The 27,665-nt window shown below is 36.5% G+C and overlaps 1 protein-coding gene across 8 annotated transcripts in view; it reads right to left on the bottom strand.

Annotated features, from left to right (window-relative positions):
• TENM1 (teneurin transmembrane protein 1) overlaps positions 1 to 27,665 on the bottom strand; it is a 353,764-nt gene that overhangs the window by 226,544 nt on the left and 99,555 nt on the right. For all 8 annotated transcript variants that reach the window (XM_086850669.1, XM_086850668.1, XM_086850671.1 and 5 more), the window contains exon 2: positions 11,522 to 11,800. In XM_086850669.1, the coding sequence (XP_086706795.1) occupies positions 11,522 to 11,738 (217 nt within the window). In that variant the 5' untranslated portion in view covers positions 11,739 to 11,800. The remainder of the gene's footprint in view (positions 1 to 11,521; positions 11,801 to 27,665) is intronic.

Genomic DNA, 27,665 nt, shown 5'->3' with positions numbered 1-27,665 from the left:
ACCCCCAAAAAATCCCAAAGAAAATGTGTGCCAAAAGTCCTCAAATGCTATTAATGAAGTAGTAAAAGTGTGGGGATGAGCCAAGAGATACTTTAAAAACAGTGAAATCTTCAAGAATACAATCCAGCAGCTAGGGCATAAAGATGCACAAATAATTCAGTAAGGCTTTTTCTTTCAATTGTCTGAAAGCAGATTAGTTTCCTTAGCATACAATAAAAGTAAAACTATTAGCATCCATCCTTGAACACTAACATTCTACAGATCAATAGCCAACAATCCAACAATTAACTGCAAACTTTTAAGTAACTATTGCTACAGTATCAGCTTAAACTCACACCCACAGGCATAATTCTCACTGTTACCAGGTTGAATCATATCCCTAGAATCAACATCACAATTAATCCTTTGAGAATCTGTATGAAAACCAAACCAACCAAGTAAATCCTACAAATATTTCCTTTCCAAAGCCACTAATTACACACTTCTGCCAAAGGTTACTACTCAAGGTCACGTACTGACACACACAATACATAATTCATAATATACTCATTTGTTGTTAAAGAATAAATATTATTTTGTTATTTACAGTAGTGAAGGCAAAGGACTATTTTCATATAGAATTAGTATTAAAAACAGGCACGAGATTTTTCGTATTTTTATCCATAAACAGACATAGGAAATTAATTTTCTCCTGTATCTTCACAGCAAAATTCTACAAAAAATAAAGTCTTAATCCAAAGACCACAGCAAAATACAAAACTGTGTGTCAGATAGTTTCTCCTAGGACTAAAACCACAAACCTATAAAAATTAACGGATTAATTTATTAAGGAAATTAATAATTAGGAAATTAATTTTTAAAATCAATAAAACCCCCAAAGTATCTGTGAAAATTCCTCAAGCTAAGTTTAAATGCTGGGGAAGCAATGCAAACCATCATCAGTGTATCAGAACACCAGCTTGGTATAAGGCATTCTTGAATAAGGATGTTTAAGTTACTATGTTCAGTTTTAGCTCTACCTGCAGAAATAGTGTAAAGCTGAAAGTTCTGCTTGTGCCAGCTGGGCAGGTGAAGGGCACAGTGTCCTTCATCACAGACACAAGTACAGGGTGTTCTGACCTTAAACTATGCTGTGCTCAGTGACATCATGCAAACAGATACCCCAGTCAATTTATTACTTCTTTGTTTATTTTACTTTTTTCACTAGAACTCACTAAGTATTAATAAATACTGAACTGGCTCAGAAAATTTGGATACGTGGGAGGAGAAATGAAATATATTTAATGCAGCCAAGATATTCTTTATGTGGCTGCAGTCACAATGGGAGGAGAAATATTGTTATGCATGTGTTTTCATCACAGTTCTTACACTAGGTAACAGACATGATGGTCATCCAAGATATGCTCACATAAATGAAGATTTATCCAGTAAGAACAGGCAGTTACTTTCCTTTTTTCCTTTCTCAATTGCCATGCAAGGATTTTTTCATACCATGCCCTTCTCTTTATGAATTCTGTATCTCCTTCCAGAAGGAGTAAAAGACAAATTAATTTCAAAATCCATGCCCAAGTACAAAATGCGGAAACATCAGCAAGAGGAAATTACTAATACATTTTGCAAGCAGCAGAGGTAAATACCTCTGGGGGCAACTATTAGTCAACATTTCTAATACTTATCAATTTAAACTATTAGTTATTTACTCCAGTTACACAGAACAACCCCAAATTTGTTTGAAGTTCACAAACATGTGCACATACACTTCTGATTTCTGCCTTTCCTTTAATGTTCTGCATCTCCATATATCCCAAAAAATCTCACAAAACATTTTCTGGCTACTTTTCTGGACTAAACAGTGTAAGGTACAAGATTGTTCCTTAAAGCAATGCAGGTAGAACTTTTACTATTGACAATACTACAAACATATCTAGTGATAACAATAGTACTAACAAATACTAGGAACAGCAAATATGAAAACTCCAACAGAAACAATGTAAGGAAAACACTGGGAAGAAACTATAAAAGTAATTCCTATCTCTACCTGAATAGAATAACTGATTTTTTTATTTAGTTCCTTTGCAAGGAAAGATCAACACAGTTCACACTGGACTTCTGTGTTCAAAAAGTCCCAGCAGCAGGAGGTCCAGACTCCTTTCCCAGGTATGCAGGAAGGGTGTTTTTGGCACTTCAGTCTCAAGAGAGACGTGTCTCACTTCCAGGGGCCATGAGCAGCACAACCTGATGCTGATCTTGAACTAGTAACAGCCCTCCCTTGTCTGTAAAGCAAAGCCAACACTCCTGGCTCACAGGACTAGGCTTTTCCCTGGCACTTCAAAAATCAAGTGTGGAGCAAAGCACCTCACATTGACAAAGTCAGTGGCAACACAGAATCCAGCCTGTCAGATACTACTGTCTTCAGTTCTGAGAGAGATAGACAAGGGTTTCTATAATAGTCAATTTCTGAGTACAATATTTTGACAGTCCAGTTGCTAATGTTCTTACACATGCAACTTCTGTAAAGGTCATCAATTCCAGGACATTAATACTGAATAAAGCATAGATTTTTACAAAACTTATAATTTACATCTGATTAGTCACAGTGCTAATATTATAATTTGAATTTGCTGGCTTCCTAATAATCTCTTGGTGACTTTCACAGTCACTTTCTATTTTGATATGTGACTTTCCTAGGTCCTCAGACTGTTTTTCTTCGGGTTACAGCTGGAAGTGACTACAGCAGTATTACTCAGTATTCACATGTTTTGTTATGTAACTGGTGTTTGGGTGGGTAGGGGCAGGCAGTGAAAGAATTTTTCTGCTTGGGTCAACTATTACCTTATTCCCTTCCATGCTGTTTTAGCAATCTGAGTTAAAGCTACATCATCCAGTTGTAAAGCCTTCCTAAAGAGTGTCAGTCAGCAGGAAACTGATTTTAAACAATTTCCAATAAAACTGAAATTTTGAAAAGAGAACCTTAGATTTTAAATCACATTCACAGTTTATTTCACATAAAGACCTAAGTTCAGAAGAATTTGAGCCTCTTTCTCAAAAGAAAAACTAATTCAAGCTCTATATTGTTTAGAGTACACCCACCACACTGTTTATCCAGATACACAGCAGTGTCATCGTCTCACTGAGCTACTTCCTGACAGTTCTTTATTTTGAGATGTACAAAACCTTCTGACAGATACATAAATGAGAAACCCTGGGAAGAAATGTGATTTTTGTTTCAGCATCTGCTCTACAAATGAAGATAAGCAAACGAGATTCCTAGTTCCAGAAAATGACAGCTCTTCTTTCTTTCAAAGAGAGTGACATGAAAGACACAGGAAGAGAATGTACATTAAACCAGACTTTGGGGCAGAGGCAGAGTTGTGTGCTGGTTCCGCTGTTCTGACACCCAATCCTTGATGCTTGTTCCTATCTTGGTTTAACCCTTGCCATCTTGTAAGGAAGAGGCTCTATTAATACAACAAGAACATTTAACAGATACAACTCCAGGTTTTGACAGACAGAATTCCAAAACATTAACTCAAGAGTTTAAGCCTCTCCTGTAGATATTTCATCAGTATTCACAGGTTGCTGTAAAGGTTGCCATATCTCACAGAATCATAGAATGGTTTGGGCTGGAAGGCATCTTGAAGATCATATAGCTCCAATCCCCCTTCTGTGGGCTGGGATGGCATTCACTACATCAGGTGGCTTAGGGCCCCATCCAACCTGACCTTGAACACGTCCATGGATGAGTCCTCCACAAATACCTCAGTTCCTGTTACACCGGCTGTGTTACTGTGCATTTTCACTTTTATGTTTTCTGGCATTTGACACCATGGAAAACTGGTGATTCAGAGAAGAGAATGGAAATTGAGATAGTTTGTATCTGTGCACTGACAAATGTATTGTTAAGCTTGTGTAACATTTGGAGAATGCTTTTTTTATTCTTTAGATGAGGTTTGTTAACAGGAGATTGGAAATGCACTGTGATCCTTTGCTAGTATATTTCCTCTCTCCATGGGTTTTTTCTCACTTTTCCCTCTCTCTCAGATACTCACTTTTTAAATCAGAAGAATTACTTATGAGAATGAAACTATTTTTGATTGTATGAGGCATTTTTTTTCATAGAGATGATGGCAGCTGAGACAGGATTGGAAGCAGCTGTACAGGAATGGTGACAGCAGGTTACGAGCTTTTGAAACATGGCTGTGATCTAGGAAGGGAGCATCCACTTCAGCCTCGTGGGGAAAAAAGTGCCTGCACAATCAGTTTGCTCATGTATTTTGATTTGATGAAGGGAAGGAGAAGTATTCCCCCACGAGATTTCAAATGCAGGCACAAACATACAGTTTTCTCACCCCAGTTATTCCAAGGAGAGAAATTTCCAATTACTTGGCAAATCAAGAAAGAGTCTCTGGAAGGGGTCTGAATCTAAGTGCTGCTTTTCCTTTCCTTAGAGTTTGCAGATACTCCCCACAGAGCAGAAGGCTGCAGTCCAGGAAGCCACAGGGAACTTCTCATGGCACTGTTTTTCTCTGGGAGACAGTAACACCACCATGATTAGAACACAGCCAGCCAAACAAAGCACAGCACACCAGGAATCCCTGTTTGTGCAAGAGAATACAGGAGGAGACAATGCACTGGAGCTTTAGGAGTGTGGAGTCTTTTACTCTGCCTTGAATGTAATTTTTTTTGGACAACATGAAGCTCATAAACACTCAGAGCAGATGGTGTAACATACAGCAACAGGAGATGGAGCTTATTAGCTGTCGCTTCCTTCCGCTAGTCCACAGCCCAGAAATCTGAAGGACCTTTAAATCACCCTTTACTGAGCTGAGCCCCTTTCAGGAGACAGTACAAGGGATAAACTGAGTGCACCTACAGACATCACTTCATTATGCTTCAAGTCTCTGATCTAAAGCACACAGGTACATAACATGCTTAAGTTTTCAGAAGATTTTCTAAAATTAGCAAAACAACCCCCCCAAACATTAAAAGTCTAAGCATCTGGCATCTGTAAAAAAAAAAAAATTAAAAAAAAAATAGATAAAAAATAATCCTAACAATACAAAATACCTCAACTGCTTTAATAATAACCCTTTCTAGTAATAGCATATTAGCAGAAGTCTTCCATTTAAAAAAAAAATCGTCCTTAAATCAGAATTTCTGAGAAAGTGCTTGCAAAAATAATTGGTTTCATTTGTAACCAGCCTGCTCGTAACTTCCTCTTACAGTACCCAGGAATGCATCATTCCACTGTCCTACAATCACCTTCCACAGCAGCTCAAGGCAGAACCCTGAACAAATGACGCAGCTTAAAGGTTAAAAAAAAAAATCTCTTCCTTCATTAACCAATGAATCTCATCAAAAAGAAAACACAGGGAACAAAAGAAGTAACTACACCTAGCTGAAGAGTTCCAAACTACCCTACTTCTAAAAGACTGCATAGCAGTAGTTCTCTTAAGAGCGTTCTTTTTATTTTTGACGTTCTTTTTCTTGTCCTTCTCAAAACTAACAATCTCCCTTTCAGCCACAAACATAAAACATGTATTTCACCATGTGCTGTTTACATGTTAATAAATAGCCAATGTAATATATTTTATATTGATAGTCTTTATCACATGAGTACTAAATGGCACCCAAATATGTAACTGGCAGTGGAGTGATATTGAACTGTAACACCCTGTTCCACTGGCCACCAGGTTACCACTGGAGCTCTACCTTCTTAATAACAAGAGATTTGGGATGCCCCTCAATAAAATTTTCCCCTTCACTAACTGCTTTTTGTGGAAGTTTATGAACATAGAGTCCTAAATTCACCCAGATATGTGCTCCAAATCTCTATTAAAACAATGAAAAATCACTCTACTGGCATTGGTTCCTTTTGGGAGAGCTCCCTAGACCACAGACTTGTGGTTTGTTAGTTTGTTATCTAGCATTATACATAACAGATTAAGGGGAGAATCTAATAAAGGCTTTTTTTTCCTTTACACATAATTTAAAAATAAGGTAATTGTAACTAAAAGCACATATTACATACAGTCCAAATTCAACTCTCCATGGCCCTGGCACAGACACAAAGCAGATCTGCTGTCCTGAATGGATTTACATAATTCTGGAATCAGAGGAGAACACGGTTATTATGTAAAAAGCTTCTGCTACTTCACAGATGACAAAACACCACCATGACATTTTCCTGACAGGACAATTTCCTACCAGTGCTTGTCAGCATGCCTTTTATTTATGTCTAGGACCATCAGTAAAACTGGTTTTGACTGGTCATATGATGTTAAGATGTGTTTAAATCTTCCTTCCTAGTAAGCAGAAAATTGTTGAACTTTAATGCATAGTGAAACAGATCTCCTACTCCTGCACCTTGCAAGTAGCTTTTCCCTTCTAGGGAACAAAAGTGCTTTTCAGCACGGAAATATTTCTGTTGCCTCTGTATCCTTGCTATTGCTAGGATGTATCAGAGGGTAGAAAGAGGAATCAGATGGCAACATCAGAAAGCTAAAAAAGAGAGGATGAGACAGAAGTGGCCATAGGCTGTGGAGCTTTCTCACACTGTGACCCTGGACTCTCCATGGAGTCAATGGAGTTCATCTGATGAAGAATTTGAGCATTTAGCTGGATCTGTTTACCTATTGCTCCTGGAGATAATCTTATATGCACTTTTTAGAAAACATGTCACCAATCTGGAGCTTTACTCCACAAAACAGGTTTCCTTACTTTTTAATGGGCTAAAAGCAAAATAGGCCAATTTTTTGAGGCATCCTGTCATTTCCTACAATACTAGCAATGCTGATTTTTCTCACATGGATTTACCAGAAATTATTTACTGTTGGATTCTCCTGTGAGGAACAACTCCATTTTGCCTTGCTCATAATGCAGTTCAATATACTTGCCAGGAAAGGAACGTTTATCTAACCAGAAATTTACTGCCATATGCTCATATTGTTAACAATCAATAAACTTTATCATGCCAATGACTCAATCCCAGATAATTATCCTATCAGGAATTCATTCCTCTAAACTAGTGTTTTCTTACAAATCTATAATTAACCTAAAAGCCAGAAAGCTTTTCTGTACTTCCAGTATTTGTAGAGTACAGCTCCTTTCATATTTGCTTTGGTGGAAACAGAGAAAGCTGTGGGAGAAATCAGTTCTAATTATGTAAACATGTCACAAATAAGCTTGAGAGGCAATCTATGTATGGTGCATCTATAAGAACTTTTTCTTCCTCACAGCCAGGTCCATCAATGATTTTCCTAGAAGAGCAACATTTCTGACAACTTCTGCCAATTCTACTACTTCATCTCTTTCAAGGACAAAACTGTATGTTTACCAATTCTTCCAAGAATTAATTTACTCTGTTTGCCAATATCTCCAAACTGTATGACACTGGGTCTGCCAGGAATTTACTTTGCAAGAGGATCTTGCCAGGAGTAGATATTGCAGGTTTACATATCTTCAGACAAGAAGGACTCTGAACCTTCCAGTGACTAAGATAATGCATTTTTAGATATGCACATTATGTGCTTAGCACTGACTCTTTGGGAGTCAATGGTGCTTCATCATGAGATTTTTGTATCTGCTCACTATGAGCAAAATTTAGTTGAGTAAAATTTAGTTGGGCTTGAAAGAGTCTGTGGTGTTATTTAGTAAATCTCCAATTGTCAGACAACTGCAAGTTTCTGATGCAAGTAACACCAGACACAGAATTCAGGACTGGACTCTATATAAAGGACACCAGTACTTAACCTGAGGAACAGCATGTAAAAAATCTGCTTGATCAATAGATCATTTATGTACTTATTTAGGTATTTTTCTTTCATATTTTTTCCTGTAAGACCTGTAAAACTAACCAACATCTCTGAAGTGTAGCATTTGAGATAAAATTTTGGGAACTGTAAAGAGTTAAGCGTAAGCAGTTAAGTATTCTGTATTTGGATGCTGTTTTCAATGTTTGCTACTTATATGATCACATAGCCTTTCAAAATGACACAAGAAATGTTTTGCAAAACACTAACAGTGCTTTTCAATACTGCAGGATGAACTCTTGAAAAGCTTCCTTTAAGTTCATGTCATGTCAAGTTGTGGTTGAATACAGATTGCCCATATATGCAAACGTATAAAACCCATGCACTATAATTTTACATAATCCTAGATTTCTATTGAATATTTTCATAGAAATAGTTCCTCAGTATTGACACTAATAATGAAATAGACAAACTGTTTATAACAAAAATATTCACAGAAATGGCTGAGATACAGCAGTACTTTGTGCAACAAATAACATTTTACTCTGAAGCTATTTACTACATTCAGATGACTGCCCAATCTAATTTATATAACCTATCTTGCTTAAGTAGCCAATTCAAATTCTTTTAATTTCCATAAACATCTGAACTGCCGATTCTTCTCACAAACCTAACTAGATCAGTACTCACACCCCTACACTCATTCCTGTTAGAAGTTTCTCTGTACTAATGATTTTATTCTGACATTGTTTCTTCTCACATTCCATCATTAGAGCTCCTTGGAATGCCATCTCATCATTATCACTCCACACGGGACTGTTACTGTGTGTACTGCTCTCGTCTGTTCTCACACCTTTCCAGGATGAGGTTCATGGGTGTTATCCTCACTGTGCACTCTGTTAATTCATCACACACAGGGTACTATTTCAGCTCTGCTAGAGAAGAATATTATGCCACTAAAGAAGAGCATTATGGCACTAACTGGGGATACAACCTTCGATGCCCCAGCAGCCTTTATAGGTAGAATTATTTTAGGCAAATGGCATGATGCAGCACTCCCTGCAGAACCATCCCCTTTGAGAAGGGGGTGCTGTGAGGGTTTTGGTTTTGCTTTTTAAATTTCTTTTTCTACATTCTGAAGATACGCCAAACATGAACAACAGCTTTGTTAAAGATTCTGATGAAGCATTTTAGAAAAGAATGGATTTTAAAAATAAATCTGTTTACATTTTTATGGAGTCATCCAGATTCATAGTTCACACCCAAAGCTTCTTCCTCGTGTTGACTGAGTAAAAAACAACTATCACTAGGAACTCCCAGGTCCCACACTGTGAAACCTGGGATCCTTTTGAAAACAGACTGATTGTACTAGAACTGCAATCATATCTGCCTGAAGTCTGAAATTTCACACACAGCTTTACAAACTGTTTTGCTCTTTGAATTTTGAGCACCACCAGTTTTATATTCCAAATCTGCCAGGCCAAATATTTAGGTTCAATTTGTGGCAGAGAAAAAGCATGATTTAAATGACTAGAAAGATGCCAGGATGAATTCCAGAGAAGCCAAATGGATATACTTGGCAGTGCAACTACGATGTCAGCAATTCCAAACTAAATTCATTACATAAGACAAGAGAAAACTATGATTTCTAGTACAGGTTCAACTCCATCATAACAAATCAGTGCACATGGATAGGATTTCAAAAAAGTTTTGAGATGAATAATACAGTGTTAAATAATAATATACTGACCTACATGATTCAGGGAAGAAGGTGCCTAGCAGATAAGGAAATATTTAAGAGCTGCCCTACGTATTGGCAAAGTACTCTAAGAAGTTTAAGTAAATTCATACAGTATCTCATAAAAAATAATTTGAATGGAAAAATCTTGGGGCATATAATTTCAACAAAATAATCATACAACGTAAGTGCAAAATACTTTCTGGTCTGCATATGCACATAACTGATTCCTTACAGGTCATTCCTGAGTATCTGAGCTAAGTTTGTGCCTGACAACTTCTTACAGAAATGCACACTAATTTGGCCATTTCTCCAAAATTATTAATGTGATTGCTTTCAAAGGTAATGTTCTGGAAGAATAAATTCAACACGACACAGAGGCTGGTTTCTAATGCCTACAGTAGTGATTGATGCCCTTTTAGAGGTGCCCAAGCCAGTGATGCTGCAGTTGACAGGAGTATCAATAGCAGCAAAGCACTGCAGACCCAGTGTTCTTCAAGGCCCAGGTCCATGCTGAGGTTTTGCTTTCACAGCCACAGGTACAAGCAAGGAGGGAGTTGCTCTAAGGAGATCTACAAGAGCATGTACACCCAGAGGTACAATAATACAGCCATATCTCAGTTAATTCAACTCTCATAGCATGTTCAAGATAAAGTCACAAACAACAAACAAATATGTTTTCTAAACAATCCTCTGTTGAATCTATGTTTGTGACTTTTTCATCCCAGAAATAGCAGTTTTGTAGCTCTTTGGAGGGAATATATGCACATAGACTGAGGTAGCCAAGTACTACTACTCCTGTGAAAGATACTTTCAGACAACACCAGTATCATGGGTGTTAACTTGAAGCAGAATATCTACAGTAAAAAACAAAAACTCTGCAATAACTATGTAGCACAGATGTTCCAAATTCCACATTAATTTACATATCACAGAAGAGACAAATTTTCCATCTTCAAAAAGCCTATTTTTCATTTCCTTGCAGAAAAATAAAATTATTTTTATCTTCAGAAAATTGAAGAAGACTTTTCTGAGTGAGGGCTTTGGGGGCAGGGAGTGTGTGTGTGATGTGGCTTGTTTGAAGATTTTGTGTTTGTTTTTTTTTTTTAAATAAGTAGCATAATTTTTAGTTGGTAAGTACTGGCCACACTTTAATGCAATTGAACCACTTCCTTGTAGAGCAGGGAGTGACTGGCCCTGGAACCCTGCTGCTGTTACCTTTAAGGGACAGGACTCTCACTGCTTCCAATACACTGATTCCAACAAATATTCTCCCTGTCCCACCATCCTGCCTGGACTGGGGACAGAACTGAAAGCATCAGATAAGCCCTGTTGTTCATTGAGTACAAAAGCAGCATGTGGGTTTACAGAGTCTGTCAGGAAATGTTGCAGTAAATTCTGCTCATTCCTTCTATTTCTTTAGTCTTAGTCTTTAGCTTCTGTCTCTAATTAAATAGTAGCTTTTCCTAACCTTAGTTCAGCTATCATCACTGTTCAAATATTTGTCCAAATCATGCAAAAGACTAAAACAGAAACTTAACTCTTGGGTTTTTTTTCTTACAATACACTAATTAACTTCAGTTTTTAAATTACTCAATTATTTATATGATTAGAAATGTTAAGAGAATTGTTGTATTTGAATTAATTCACAGGCTTTGTAAGCACATGCAGAGATAGCCTGCAGCCTCAATGCTGATTTTATAGCAAAATGCACCCAAAATATGCAAAGGCAGTAAATAATTAATCACTAAAAGTTACTAAGAGTAGCTCCTACTAAAGAAAATATTTGTCTGTAGTTAGCATGTGATGATTTCCAGAATACCAGTCAGTCCATCTGGTTAAAAAAACACTTTTTCTTCAATAAAAAAAAAGTAAAAAATTTCTCACATTGCAGTATGATTAAAAACAGGTAAAAAGTGGGTTGATGCTATAAGCCTTTGAGAACAAAATGTTTGCTCAATTCCTGATATTGTTTCATCGTGCACAATCAGGAACTAATAATCATAATTAGTAGATAAAATGAATTATTTACCTTGTGTGGACTGGTCGATGGCTTTTCTTTTTCTGCTATGACTGTTATAGTTAAGTCTTAGCTCTTGGCTATATTCATTCAGAGTTTCTCTTGAGTCATAAGACTGCCTTTGCTTTCCACCATCTTCACTTTCATCTGAAGAACTTGTGTAAGTTAGATCCACTTCATGTTTAACTTTTGATAGTGGCTGATAGGGTTTGCAGTCCATCTGCTCCATCTCTGATTAAACAGGCTCAAAGTCATGAAAACAAGCAACCAGAATGTCTTAAGGAAACAGTCCTAGAAAAAAACAACAACAATAATTCTTTTCAGACATACCAAATACTTTCAGGTCAAAAAGGTCCAGTTTTATTTTTTATTTATATAAACCAATTAAATTTCATTAATATCACTATAGTCCACGAAAGAAACTGAATATGTCATATTTTACTGTTCAGGCTTTTTAAAATAGAATTAAAGTAACAACTACCTGAAGGAAAAAATTAAAACCAAATCACTGTCCTTTAAGACCAAGCAATAGCTGCATCTTATACAAAAATCTTATATTTGGTATCAAAGCTAAAATGGAACATTTACTATTTCTCTAAAGGGATGCATATTCATCTTAAGTGAAAATAATATTTTAAGTCTTTTAAAATATGAACGCTAGAAAGCAGAAAGTTCACTCTTTTTAAGTATTCCCCTGTGACTTACATTACATCTAATCAAGAATAAAAGACTTCAGACATTAGAAAACCACCAAACTTTTAAAAAATAAAAATATTCCACAATGCTCTAAAAAAGCATGTATTAAAAAAGGCCATTTTCCTTTAGATTTTGAAGACATTTCAACAGGAAAAGGCTTCTACCCTGCAATACTACCCCTTTTCCTACCCTCCATCTCCCATCTGAATTTCTGCTGACACATGCTTATACAAATCCTCAATGGAAGCTTCCAAACAGCATCTTGAGTTTCGTGAACATATTTGTATAATGATGTTCAAATCCAATATCCTTAAAATCATGTGCACTGCAGCTGTAAGTGGGACACTTGTCCTGTATCCTTGCCTTCATTAAGCTGTTTCCATCACTAATTTTAAGACAAACTCTGGGATGAAATAACAGGGATTATGGCACAGCATTCATAAAAGCATGGCTCACAAACAGGGAGCTTTGTTTGGTTTGGTAGTTTTTGTTGTTTCCTTTTTAGATTAGCAGATACTAATAACCTAGAAAAACAAATGTAACAAAAAAAGGTGCCTGTAAACATTACTGCTAGAAGACAAAAAAGCCCCCATGGAAGTTCAAAGAAATTTTGCTTAAATAGAAAGCAATTTCCCACAGCTTCTTCTTGATTTTAAGGTCAGCAGTACATGGAAATAAGTTTAATACTCAGTTTGATATCAGCCCATTTCCCATCTGCAACAAAGACTTTAACCCCACATACTGCCAGCTGTGAGCATAAAAACAATGCAAAACATAAAAACAAAAGCAAAACAGAAAAAGTGAAAACACATAAAAGGTAAACATAAAAAACCCACAGAAAGCACTTCTGAGAGAGGTAAAGAAATGACCAGCTTCTGAAACTCTGAATATTTGAGACACCTGGTGGTGCTGCACAGTGTTCCAGAACTTCATCTCCTGCTTGTGTGTCTCCCAATACTTTTGAAAGGATCGCTTTCCTGAGCAGGAGTGGGAAACACTACACAAAATGTGAAGAGGGAATAAGGCTTTTAACACTGTAACAAAAAAAAAAACAAAACAAAACAAACCCTTGGAGGGAGGAAGTGAGACAGACCACTGCAGCAGAAGTACCACTGTAGAGTGCAAGCCTTGCCTTTGCTTTCTTCAGGTTCCAGGAGGTTATCTGGGGAAAGAGGTTGAAGGTATGTCTTTGCTTGAAACTCTAAATCTCAGGGAGTTATGTCCAGCCCTTTAACCTGACATGGAACACAGCCCTTCAGAAATCAATGGCACCTGGATAAAGAGCTCTAGTAACCCCAAAGTGACCCAAACAAAAAACAAGTCATATGTCCTGCTCAACAAAGTGGGCTTGAAAGCACCTAAGCCAATAAAAAAGTCTTCAAGATAGAGACAATCAAAACTATGAAGCAAAGAGCTGCCGAGAGCAAGGCCAGCTGACAGCACATCATGGGGCTGTAGCCCTGAACAAGGACTGTGGGTTGGCTGCACTGTGCTCAGATAGTGATAAGATGGTTCTGCACAAGTTACTACCAAGTAATACTTGTTTCTTCAAAGCTATTTGTTTAAATAATTTACTGTTATTTCCCAAGATTTCCTATTATTGCCTAAGTTCAGTACTTACTCTGGGAGTTGCTTTAATAGGGACAGAATGCAAAGAGGCCGTGACTTGCAAGCACAGAGCTGGCTTAAAAGATGAACTGATGACTCTGTAGAAATGGTTACTGACAGGGAAAAGCCTTCCAATATATTCTGTCTGACAGAATAAATGGAGACAAAGCTACAGAAGCCAGAGGAAAACAAGGAGAAATTCAGGGCCTATATTAAGAAGATGCAGTACAGAAGGAATAAATTTTGCCAGGAACGCAACAAGTGCAAGCAGCCTTGGATGCTTGCACTTGTTTGGATCCTGCTTTCAAAAGTGCAAAACCATGAATCTGCAAAATTTGGCTCATTACTGAAACAAACAAAAAAGCCCCCACAAAACCAAAACACAGAAGTTTCTCCTAAAAGATGCTGTGCATCTATGTTGTGGGAGGTTTCAAGTGATTTCTCTTCTTAAACAAGCAATAAATCGTTTTAGGATGCACAGAGACCCATGAAACTTAAGTTGCAGTAAACAACTACTTAAGGAAGATTTATTTGTATTCTTTTAAAACAAGGTCTAATAACTGAAGTCTTTAGTTTGTGAGGACTGTTTGTAGCAGGAATATATGTAATGACGTTAACCAAGGCAGCAGACAGATGAAATCATTTAATGCAAGCAATTCATATTAATTACATATTCCATATATTTCTCTTTCACTGCAGTATTTTCATATGTGCTACCTTCTTATGTAAAGGATGTGCATTTTTTCAATTCTAAACTAATGAAATATGCCCTTAAAAGCTATAATTTTATTATGCCTTGTTATATAAGGACAAAGATGATTAAAAAATATAACCAACTTCTGAATACCATAACATCCCACTGCCCCTGCTCAGGGATGCTACTGCTGCCATTGCTGCACATGCCTACATTTGCAGCAGCAGGAGGACAAAGCCCTGGCACATGTGTGTGATGCCACAGCTCAGCTTTACTGCTGTACTTCTGACCACCAAGCCACATCAGCACCAGGCTGCAATCCCCATCATCTTTCTGCACAGACCAGAAAGACCCAGCATGAAGTTTTATACCCTTTGTGGTGGAAGGATATGGATACAGATGTAATGTAGACACATCCCAACTCACCTACTCATTCACTACCTGAAGGAAGAAAACCTTCAGCTCACCTGCCTAACTCTTCCCTCCCCATGCCAACCCCAGTTTACCACAGCCATCAAAAACTCACCAGTGCTAAAGGCTCACAAGGACTTAAAGATTCAGCACCAGAGCACAGAATGTCACAGGAAACTTTGGCTTCCTTTCACACAGGGACCAAGCTTGTGCTTCCTTTATTTTTGCTTAGGGCATTAGTGTCTCATAAACCCACAGCCACCTGGGCCTGACATGAAAGCAGGTGGTAAATAATTTTCAAGAACTGGAAAAATACCTCATAAATTTTTTCAATAAAAAATACATGCATCAGAAACACGTGATTTAAAACAGATCAAATCTTCAACATTTTCTACAATAAGAGATTCACGTGAATTTAACAAACAATGGTATGGTACCATAACCTGAATTTAAACACTAGCAATCAAATACCTGAACTTTATTTCATATTTGTTTGGAAAAATACAATGCAGTAAGCAACTCAAAATGCTGAAATAGGGCAGGGGTTTGAAGAACATTGGCTGGATGTTTACACAGGTTTCTTCAAATAACTGGCTCTCAAGTAATTAAACAGAACACCCAGCCAATCAATATAAAGCTGACCCTGTCAGCAAAATGATAAAGTCTCATAAAAGCTTTCAGTTCCTGTAAGTGACCTTTCTTTAAGTGTCTTAATGCTCTCCTCCTCACGAGTAGAACTTTTTGCCCTTTCTATCATAGTTCTGTTATTGAATGTTTTCACAGAATATGTAATAAAAATAAAAAAGGAAAATATTATGTGTTCATTATATACAAACAGACATAAATGTGAAATATATATTTAGGCACTGAGTAGCAGGTAATTCTGAACCATATTTTAAAATAGGTATCACATGCATCTCACAGTCATTTTCGTAGAAGAATGAACAACTATTCACAATGAAATACTTTTGCAGAAAGGTCTACAGGATAGGAAAATACCACCCTTGAAATAATGGAACTAACACAGACATATGTAGGATTTTTATGTATGATTTGTGCAGCCTTCTAAGTGCACATTGTACATGTTATTAGAAACTATTTTAAACTTTCACTTACATCAAGATCCTCTCCCCTCAGCCTCCTACTTCCCTGTTCTGCTCAGATCAGCCTTCCTGCTCCGGAGCTCAGTAAGGTCAGGGTACCTGGTTATGAGGAAGGCTGAGCTGAGGCTGTTTGCAGTGCCCATCAATAAGTATTGGAGAATGAAACTCACTGTGTGCATTTACACAGCACAGAGGCTCTGCACTCAAGTACTGCGGTGCCCCAGAGATCATGTTACTGTAATAGTGCTTTTTATAAATTCTTAATAAGCTGCTCTGATAGGGTGCCCATTTAATGAACAAATTTCCATAGTGATTACCCATCATCAGCCCCATCAAATCACCAGTGGCATACCCAGTTGGTTTCCAGTAAGTCCAGAATTATTTAGAGAGGTCAGGTTATGGTTGCTAATGAGTTTCATGTAGCTGAACAGGGTCCTCAAGAAGCGTACAAGATCAAAAACGTGAAAAAGTGTAACCTTTGTTGGCCTCAGCTAATCATTATGTTTAATACTCAGATATTCCAGGCTACTTAGAATTAAAATGTAATTGCAGTTATAATGCTAAAATATAACCACAGAACTGCGCTCTTTCTCTCCTGTACTGCCTTTCTTTCAATGCATACCCTTATCTGAAAGCTACTGCTTGCTTATTGCCTTTTCAGCCCAGTAGTTTCTGAAAACACACTGCTAAGCAGCAATATCAGCTCTGGACTGCTGAAGGCAAAAAGAACAGCACCTTTATTGTGAAGGTCTTTCTGAAATACAAAACTGCAAAATATGAAAGGCAAAACAGAGCAAATGCTCTTGATTTAAACCTATGAGAAATGCAATACCAAGAAAAAAAAGGGAAAACATTCTGACCTTGTACATACTTTCAAAAAATTTATCCCTCAAATATTTGTGTAGAGATTACAAATAAAGTACCTTTAAATTCAGTCTTAAAGAACACAGCAAGGAAGGTACCAGCTAAAGGTACATTAGAGCAGCATTAGAGCAGGAAGAAATTATGTTTCTATGTGGTACACGGAATTAGATATTATGGGAGAAATACAGAAAATCTGCCTATGTCTAGAGGATGGAAGCAGATAATACTTTTCAATAGAAGGAAAAACCTCATACTAAAATCAAGAAAGAATGCAATCCCTAGAAGATTCAGAATTTTAAAAATTCCCTGAAGAAACAGAATTGAGAAAAAACAACAAACAAAACCTACCAAAATTCATATGAACACTTTCTGTGGTTCACAAAGTATTAACACATCAAAAGATGTTTGAAAATGACATAAGGATGTATGGATCAGTAGGTAAAACATGTCCAGTGTTTATCAGGGAATGAGTGAGATTGTAAAATGGTGAGACATTGTGTAATTCCTGCAGGTGGACTACACAGCACCTCTTAAGAGGAAGAGATGCACAGATACAAGATTACAATCGTAGAATATGTTTTTTCACGTATCTTTCTAAATCAGATATGTAGATGCAAACCAGAATTTTCAGGGCCATGCTATGGGTTTAACACACTCTAGCCTAGAGAATGTGCTCTTTTAACTTTTGGATGGATTACACTGGCTCATACATTTACATGTCATTGTGATAGATGCAAGCAGAATAAAGCTCATTTTCACATTTAATGATCATTTAAAATTAGTCAAAGTCTAATTTAATTTTAGTAATTCAAAGCGTTGTCCATTACATCTCAAGTTTCAGAGAAAAAACAGCGCAGAATAAAATTGCAAAGAAAGTCAGGTTGTTGCAGTATTTAGTGGCATATGGCAAGACTGAAAGTGATCTTAAAAACATACGTTATGTCAATTACTCAACTGTGACACAGAACTCTTGTCCAACATGTGCCCTTCATTTTACTTGGAGAACTGCCACTCACTGACTATAAGAATCACACAAGTCCCTAATGTTTTCTTTTGGAAACTCATAATTTGATGTTACTGAGATTCATGGACAAAAACTCAAGTTCTGCTTCCGTGGGACAAAGTACATTCAGGATTCATGGTGATATATCCTGGACAGGTTTCAGAGTATCTCTTGAGCACAAAGTCTTTCAGAAGAGCTGTATTTTAGGAAATATAATTCCTAATTATATTGCAGAATAACTCATAGTGTGAACGTTTTTGCATTTAAAAAAATGGAAACATTGTGAACAGTCTCCCACCATCTCAACACTTCAACTAAGAATTCTAAAGAACATGAAGAAGTCTGGGTTTAAGTAGAACTAGCCAAGTGCTTAATATCTACAGATTTAGCCCCTAGCACTGTCGCTCTATTGGGAACGGCGAGAAGAACAACACAGACTCTCTTTTGGAGTCAAACTGGAGAATTTCTCTTGGTTTATTACCTCAGATCTTTTTTATAGACTGATACATGAAAGTACTGAAAGGAAAACCTCGTATTGGTTAGTAAACTAACACATCACCATCATTGGTCAGTGGGGCTCACCACCCCTTGACCTTCTCTTGCCAGAAAACAAGGAACAGACAAACAGCACCTGCAAGGCTGTCTTCTATCTCTAAGGATTGTTTTAATTCCTCCTTATGAATTCCCAGGCCACTTTCCCAGGCGAGACTGAGAAAGTTATGTGGCCTGCTATTCCACAGGCACTGTGCTGCCTGCTTCACAGTTAGCATCCATATAGCACATGGTCAAATGCTTTACTGTCTTTTCAACTTAATTCCTAACTGCATGGCAGGGACAATTACAGGGAAAGAGAAAAAGGAAATCTGGCCTATATGAGAGTGTAGTTTGAGACTACAGGAATAGATATTCCAGTACGGATCTCCCAGAATTATTTTCTTCCTCCAAGGAGGATATGCAGTCAAAGCTGTAAAAGTAAAAGACATTTTACTGTCTTAGTAAAAGACATTTTAAGAAGATAATAGACCTGAAGAAAAGGAATGCCCCACCTCACATTCAAGAATGCCTGGGACAACTAAGCTTTCTCAGGCTGTACAGGTTTGCCAGTGGAAGCTCGGCTTCTTCTTCACTGTTGTGATTATTCCTCTGTTGACAAGAGCATATTTTTGCATTGTAAAGACCTAAAATAGAATACTCCACTTAGTTGCTGAGTTCTATGAAAATACAGTTGAATGTTGGTGCTCTTCTGAGCTGAGGAGTCAAATACTCTAAAAATATTTATAACTGTACATATATATAAACACACATATCTAACTGTTCTAATTTATCTAACAATACAATACAACAGTGAGGTGTACATGCACTTGTGCATACACAGGTAGGAAAAATGAAATAACATCTAGGAGTAACTTTGGAAAGTACACTGTTTTAAAATACACCAGAGCTTGGCAAGCAGTATTTGTATATGACAAGAAAATTGAATGTGCTTCAGTTATTTTTTGATAATGCAAATTGGCATAGCCATCAAAATGAGATAATTATTGTCTCTTTTCCAACTGTGTGCTTAATTAAGAAGACCCAGTAATGCTTAATTAGCAAAAAAGCAATTGTTAAAATCAGGTTTAGCTGCAAAGAGATTACAAAAATTGAAAATTACATGTTCCGTGTAGATCTTATTAATTTTTTGAGACACCAATTTAAATTTTGTATCACAATAAGCTTAGAATATGAGAATAATTTACAACACATGGATACTGTGGAACATCTAAACCTCAGTTCAAGCATTAGATTTTCACTGATACAAGGATGCCATGGTAATGGTGTTTAAAAACATTCAGCTGACAATTTTTTCTTCACGTTCACTCTCCTTGTTTTTAATTAGAATAATGGAAGTCTTCTTTAAGCAAATTAGACATTAACCAGACTATCAAATGGACTATCAAATCATATGAACAAGTCTAATTATCGTCACATTTGATGAGACAAAAGATTTCATCAGTTGACATCACAATAAACAAAGTCACAATTTTCCTGGTAGATTTTTATTTTAATATTCCTCTGGGCATTAGGAAGTGTTGTGGTAGATCTCATGGGGCCTTAGCAATTTTCATTTCCCTTTGTAAAATAAAAAAAAATCCACCTACTAAAAATCTCTGAAACAAAATGCTGACACCAGCTCCCCACCTCCAAGTGAAGTTTCCTAACAGGACACTTTATCTTAAATATTATCAGCATCTCTTTAGCATTGTCCACTTCTCAGATTTGATGTAGCTTGTTCATAATTAGATTCATGACCTTTTTGGGGCAATTTATTTTTTGCTACATTCTAGGATTTCTAGAAGCAGCACTGATTCAGCAACTTGTTCTATTTCCAGCAGAGGCTTACAACATTGGTGTACTCACAGAAAGCATATGATCTGTAGTTTAATGTCTTGCAAGATTCTCAACTAAGTTATCACAGCAGTGCTAAGAACTTTCATGAAACCACCATTATTTACTGCACATAGAAAGTGAACTTTTCAGTCTTTTTTCAAAATAATTTTCTTGACTTCTGCTCTTCTGAGAAGAAACATCAAGTACTACGCAGTTCTGATATCACCCACTAAGCTGAAATTTAAAATGCTTTTCATGCATTTGAAGTACTTTTTGCAGGAAGACCTGACTGCTGCCTGACCACATGACCAACATCTGCCTCACCTTCAGCTGAAGCATCACTCAGGTTGCTATTAGTTTGAGTGACACCATCATGCCTGAGAAGTCATCTTTCTGTTCCTTTTCTTCTTGCTTTGATGTCTGCCAAAGTATTCAGTGTCTTCAAGTGCCATTGTTCTGACAAGCAGACCCTCCCAGTAGACTTGTACTATATCCTGTGACTCCCAGAACTGCTATTATTTGAGCTGGTGTCAGATTGATTTTCTTTCTGTTCATGATAGTGCTGTGATCTTGCAGGGTTGAAATTACTGCTGATTTATGTCTTGATGCAACCCCTTGAGAACTGGCTTGTATCAGCATGTCACCTATGAAAAGGTACATTTGAATCCTCTGAGATCTTTTTAGTGGAACCTTTGTTCTCATTTCAATAGAGAATCCTTTGTAATGAATGTTTGCTAGAAATTTCTCCTACAAGTACCAAGAGTCTTCTGTAGTGCACACTGGAAGTATATTATGTATCCATCCATTTTCACCAGTCTGTAAAGCCTTCTTGGCAGAGATTATTTTAAGTTGTCCATCCAAAACTTTACAGTTTTTTAAAATTGATTATACCATTTTCTGTAATATTCTACAAAGAAAATGCAGGTAGTGCTGGCACTGAAAAATTTCCCAGCTGTATTCCCAAAGGCTTAGCTACATCTGGGAACGTAACAGACTACAAATATACAATCATGCAACCATATAAAAACTACAAGCTAGTTTGTTTGTGGAAGACTACTGCCTTTTATGCCCAGGCCTTCTTTAATATAGACTTTAGAACAGCTAAGATACTTATTGTTTAAGCATTATTCACATTTTAACATATTCTGCCTATTAGCATCACAGTTTTTGCACTCTTATTACAAGCAGCTTCTTGACTACATCTTGCCTACATCTATTTCCCAAAAAAATAGGAAAATAGTGTCTTCTGTAGAAATATACTAACAGGGAGGCACTGATTTTACATTTAAACAATTCTAACATGGTAAACTCCAGTTGAAATAATCTTCCTGCTCTTACCATCAATCTCTGAAGTACTAATTTTTATTTACTGTTGGTAGAGCTGTTTGCCCGTGCCTTTTTTTCAGTCCAAGTGCTTCTGACTGTCCTTTCTCCTAGTTTAGGCTATACTATCCCCAAAAATCCTTTTCAAGAGGGACTCAAGCAGCCTACTTCTTTTTGGAAACTGGTATTCTGCAATAACCAATTCCAGTTCAAAAGTAAATGGGACTTTGCTGCAACTGCTTCTTCCCACTGAGCAAGTAACTAAACAAAGGCGTGTAAAAATTAAGCAGTCCTATGAATTCCTGTTTGAATGTTGACAGGAAGATGAACCTTCAGAAAGAAATCAATAGCCTCTGAACCCCAGGGACTGCCAAGAGAGAAACGCATGATTACAACCACACCACAGGTACATGAAATAGGAAAAATTAAACAATGCCACACTTCCGTTTTTCAATTAAGTGCTCCAAATTCTCAGCTAATTAAGCTCTTCTATGTCAAATATATTACTATCACTTACACCACCCTACTTGGCAAGAACACAGTCTTCTTAGCACCTGTACAATGACTCCTTTTAGCTCAACTCGCTTTCTTCAGCTGAGAAATCACAGCAAGGAGAGAGAGAGATGAAACTGAAATATGACTTGTCTGTTGCTTTTATATATGTCTGTCTATACTAGCTGAATTTAAAAAAAATAGAATCATTATCCTTGTGGATAACAATTTTGCCCCTGCTAATTCTATTTACATTGGGAGCACTGTAGTGTACGTTTAATGTGAAGCTGTGTTTCTCTCAGCAAGGAAAATGTCACTTTCCTTTCCCAAAGCACCAAAAGACTCCTTTTACTGTCACAGAACACAATTATATGTTAGAGCTCTGCTGTCTTTTTCCAGCCAACAAGGCAAGAAAATGACCTTTCTGTAACCTACGGTTGAATTGCATTATGCTTGGTTCAGTGCATATCCTTTTTTATATTCTCCCATATCAAATACATCCATACTGAGCTTATGAAATGGGCACCTGCCTTTTACATCTGCCAGTGATTTAATTTCTTCCAAAAACTTGCTTTCAGCTGAGAAGGGATGTTAACTCTCATCTCCCACCTCATATTCTAGTTTGCAGCATTTGTAAATACCCGAAAACACTCAAAGCCGCAAGGACACTCTGCCAGCAGAATTTGGTTACTGGCTGCTGCACTGTGCCCCATGACACCATCATGTAAAAGGTCAGGAAGGAGTCTGCCACCCACACTCACTCACCGTGACCCTGTGCAGAATGACAATGCCCTGAAACAGTCCCCATATTTCTTCCCCATTCTGTGAAACAACTTGCATTTCTGCTCTGTCTTCATTTATGGGCAGGTTGGTAATGAAAGGAGAGACATTCCCAGCACAGGTATTTCAACTGTGCTTTGGTTTATATGTACAAGATGCTGGGGGAAGCAGAAAAATGCAGCTGTGACATTAACAAAGTAAGCCAGTGCTGATCTGCACAAGAGAGCAAGTCAGCAGGGGATGATGCTGAAAGATAAATATAATTTTGAAGAAAATCGTGCCATATAGCTTCACAGAGTATTTAGTATATTTTTAAAATTAAGAAAGTTCAGGGACAAAAGACCATGAAAATCATAACTTACCTACATAACTCATATCACAAGTAGCCACCTAAATAAGCTCCATTAAGAAAACATTTGGAGTCACTGCTGCTCTGGAGGCAATTCTAAATACACATTTCAATGCTTTTACGTGTAGAGGAGTTCCAAGGTTCAGCAATTTGTTATGTGACACAGTTTATGTCAACTACTATTAAAGATGTCTCATATTAATATAACTGCTCTAAAAAGAAAAGTTAAGTAGCCTAAGGATACCTTCCTAAATGCCACCATTTTACCAGCACTGTTGTAACTGCAGACATGCACCAGAGACAGGCTGGAAAGATACATTAACCTTGTGAAGATCATCATTCTCTTAAAAGCTTATGTCTGATTTTCTGCTATTACATTACATTGCAAATGGAAAGTATCAAACATTCAAAAAAAATGAAAGTCATTTCTTGTTCTACAGTTAAGAAATCTGTTTACAGTCAAAGACCAGTTTAAGACCTTCATGAAGTAAAGATAGGATCACCATTAAAAAAGACATGAGAAATGTCTGCACTAACTCCTCTGAAGCAGGTCAAATAAAATACAACTTCATGTGCACCTACAGCAGCCTGTGAAATTAAGGAACAAGTGAGCACTGTTCAAGATGAAACAAAAAAAAAAGCCCCAGCTAATCATAACAAAAAAACACAACAAACCAAATGAAAAACAGCTCCCCAACCCCACCCAAATCTCTGTAGCTGTACAGTGTGATCCTCTTCATACAAAGACAAGTCTGCAGATACTCCCAGAGCATAAGTTCTGACACAATCACGTTAAGCACCTAGCTCTTGAGTGGCAGTATTTGTCTGTGTTTTTTACGAACACATGTAAATCTTATGGATTCAAAATTACTGCAAATAGAAGTGTTTTAAACTATGCAAATTTTTTACCTCCTAGAAAAACAAGAAATTCCTTACACACACAGAATTTACTTGTATTTTTATCTCATATCCTTATAAAGTTACAAGGAACTCAAATCTGTAGTCTAAACCATAAACACTACCAGGAAATTTGATACCAAAATCAACTACTCTTCATTTCAGCTCCAACAATTACCAAACATTATTAATAGACTTGCAGCTGTTTTCATCAGGATTGAAGACCTAATCACAATTAAATAAAAATCAAACTCTTGTTTGTACTCTTAAACCTAATTCTTACAATAGTCAACCTTGAATTACATGTGGGGATGTTGCTGCCAGACAACCAAAGATAGGAATTAAGTGGCTCTGGTTCATGCACTGGGGCTTTTCTGAGAACAGCAGAATCTTGTCACAGGATGACATCCCATCTGGAACACTTGATAGGGGAAACAATTATCAGTGACTTTAGCTGATCTGTATTAGCTGATGGTCTCCCATTTTACAGAATGGGTCATTGAATGAGCATAACAGAACAAGCATAATTTAAAAAAGAAAAACTAAAGAAAACAGTGAACTTGTTACTAGAAGTTGCTGAATAGTTGGAGGAAGGAAAAAAAAATATCAGTAGACTAAGAGAAAAGAGAATTAGTTTCAGTTTTATTTCTGCAGTTAATAGAATATATTAAAAAAAAGACATCTAAAACCAACCAAAAAAATTTAAGCTATCAGTACACCAAGTTTTATGTAACAGATATTGTTGCCTAGTAATTCAATTACACCACTCAATTTCTTTAAATAAATTTAAGGATGAGCATACATATAGAATTGGACCAGGAATTCCAGAGATCACCAGAATCATTTGCAAGTATTACTACATTCATTACCATGATGGCCAGTGAGCTATCTCTGACAGAAGAACACAGAAGTATTTCTATTTTGATTTCCCCCAGTTTAATTAGGACTTTTTAAAAGCTGTTTGGCCTTTAATTGCTAACACATTTATTATTCTTCAACACCTTTATTTCAACTGATCTCCAAGGTCAGCTCTATAGCCCAGGTATTTTTTTCTTACTCACATCCTACATTTGAAAAGCCAGCTCTCAACACATCACTTTCTGTGAAATCTTGTTTAACACCTAAAGATGCAGAGATTGAAGCATGGTTTCCCTGTAGCCCTTGTGAAACTCCTTTTGTCAAGTGAAGTACCAGGAGTCCTGTAAAATCTTGTGAAGTACAAAGGTCTTTTGTTCTTTAAAGTCATAATCCTAAGTCTCCTGCTTATAGTACCGAGGAAGTTGGTAGGAGTTCAAAACATTGCAACACCAGTACCTCAGAAAAACTAAAAAATGAACAAATAAAATGAACAAATATATTATTTTAATTTTACTTTAATTTTACTTTAGTGGGGAACAAGAGAAATTTTTATAGATTAAAGAGAAAAAACAAGTTGCAGCTGCACTACCTGGACACCATCCTGTAGGAATGTGAATGCTGTCTTAAGAGTTTTGTAATTTACTTTTGAAAAATTAGCTCATTAAGATTAAAAAACTTAAAAATTACCGAATTAAGATCATCCTCAATATTATCCTCTTAAATGTTTTAATGTGAATTCTAACAAAATAGAGTGAAACTGCTGGAGCTACAATCCTCACCACTGCACTGACTTTTAAAATTAGAAATACTTTTCTGATTTTTTTTTTTTATTTTCTGGGGTGGGAACACATTTTTCTAAATCTGAATTATTTCTAAAAATTTACATGCATTCCTCTAAAATTCAATTGGAGCAGCACTGACACACAGTAGCATAAATGAGTTTCAACACAAACTTCATGGATTTAGCAATGTAATCTGGTGATTTCTGCTCTGCAATTCAAATAAGGGGCCCATTACACTGGAAGAAACACTGGGAAAAAAAAAAAAAAGTCTTATTAGCGACTTGAGGAGGTCCATTTTATAACCACAGATGTTCTGAGGCTAAACTGCTTCAATAACTTGGCTTTAAATCAACTTAAGCTGTATTACAGTTCAGAAGCAATTCAGATAACAAACTGTATTAGGTGATTTTAGAACTAAAAATCCTCCTTTATCCATTCAGTAGAATGAAAGAAAGAGACAAGTGAATACTTTAGTGAAAGTGCACAGCACACAAAATGTTAAAAAGTGATTTAAGTATTCATTACTTTTTCTTGATAACATTCAAATATTGGTGCACTCTAATCACAAATTAATCAAATGACCAAAACACCATGTAAATTTATCTCCCTGATGAGTTTAAACATAAAAGAAAACATGAGAAATTTAATTCTTATACCATAAATATCTTGGCTGAATTTGGAATGTAATCAACATTATCATATTTACTGAACGTTAAATACTTAAATTAATGAGTACCATGTGTTTATCTACCAAACTTCAACTTGCTAATCTAGTCTGATACCATTTTCCAAGTCAAATGGTTATGAGAAATGCTCAATGAATGTTTAATAATGAACAAATGACTTTTTACAGCAAAACAAACAACCCAAACTTAACACAGAATACATTTTCAGTGGCACATGAAAATAGGAAACAGATCTGCCAGAGATACGGGTGTTAATAATAAAAAGTAACCCATTAGGATAAATGTGTGCATTCCTTGCAATGACAGGGTAAGAAAGCAACATATTTAGTGATCTGTGTGGCTGAATTAAAAAAGATTAGTTTGGATTTTAGCTAATGGATACTAATACTCATATAAAAAGAAATTGCTAAATTGCGATAATAAATATATTTCTGAAAAATTATGTGAAACATGAAACATTCATGTAGAAAGTGAAACATTCTGCCCATGAGAAGCATCCTGCTCAGAAAACATAAGATCGACTGAGAAAAAGCCTGAGTAATGATGGCAAAATATGAAGAAATTTCACTGCCAATTCCCACAGACAGAGCCAGCAACATTGGGATATAGGTACTGCACAGCCTGTATCATGTAGTCCTTTTTAACAGGCCCATATTTTTCCAAAAACATAACTGAAGAAATAAACAGTACTCCTGATTGTCAGGTTTTTCAGTTCAGTATCCAGACCTTTATATTCCCAACCCATGAAAGATTATATTTGACTGAGCCACATTAAGCAGTGAACTCCACGGTCGGTTTAGATTTTGTAATTCAGAGTTCTTTTAGCAGGATTAGGTTGATCTCAGCAGAGATGCATGGATTCCTGAGAAGTTAACGTCTCCCAGATTTAAAATAAATAAATAAAGGAGGCCAAGTTAATAATCAAAGACAGCCTAATCAGATTAAGGTTGTGAACTCTGGACTACCATGGTATTTTCCAGCATCTTGGTAACCTTAATCCACAAATGGATAACTCAATACAAAGCATTTCTATAAAATTTTTCCTTGCAACACACTAAACCTATCATTTTGGTAAAGGAAACAAACATCTCTTCTAAATCCAATACAGTATTTAACAAGGATCTTTAAGTGAGCTATCAAAGCTGCATTTAAAAATAACATTAACACACATTAAAAAAAATTCTTCCGATATTACCTATTCTTCAAATGACTTTTTATGAAATATTTTCAAGAAAATATT

The sequence above is a fragment of the Cyanistes caeruleus genome, chromosome 14, assembly GCF_971803275.1.
Source record: "Cyanistes caeruleus chromosome 14, bCyaCae1.hap1.1, whole genome shotgun sequence".
Taxonomy (NCBI): Eukaryota; Metazoa; Chordata; class Aves; order Passeriformes; family Paridae; genus Cyanistes; species Cyanistes caeruleus.
This window is presented reverse-complemented; position numbering and strand designations above follow the sequence as displayed.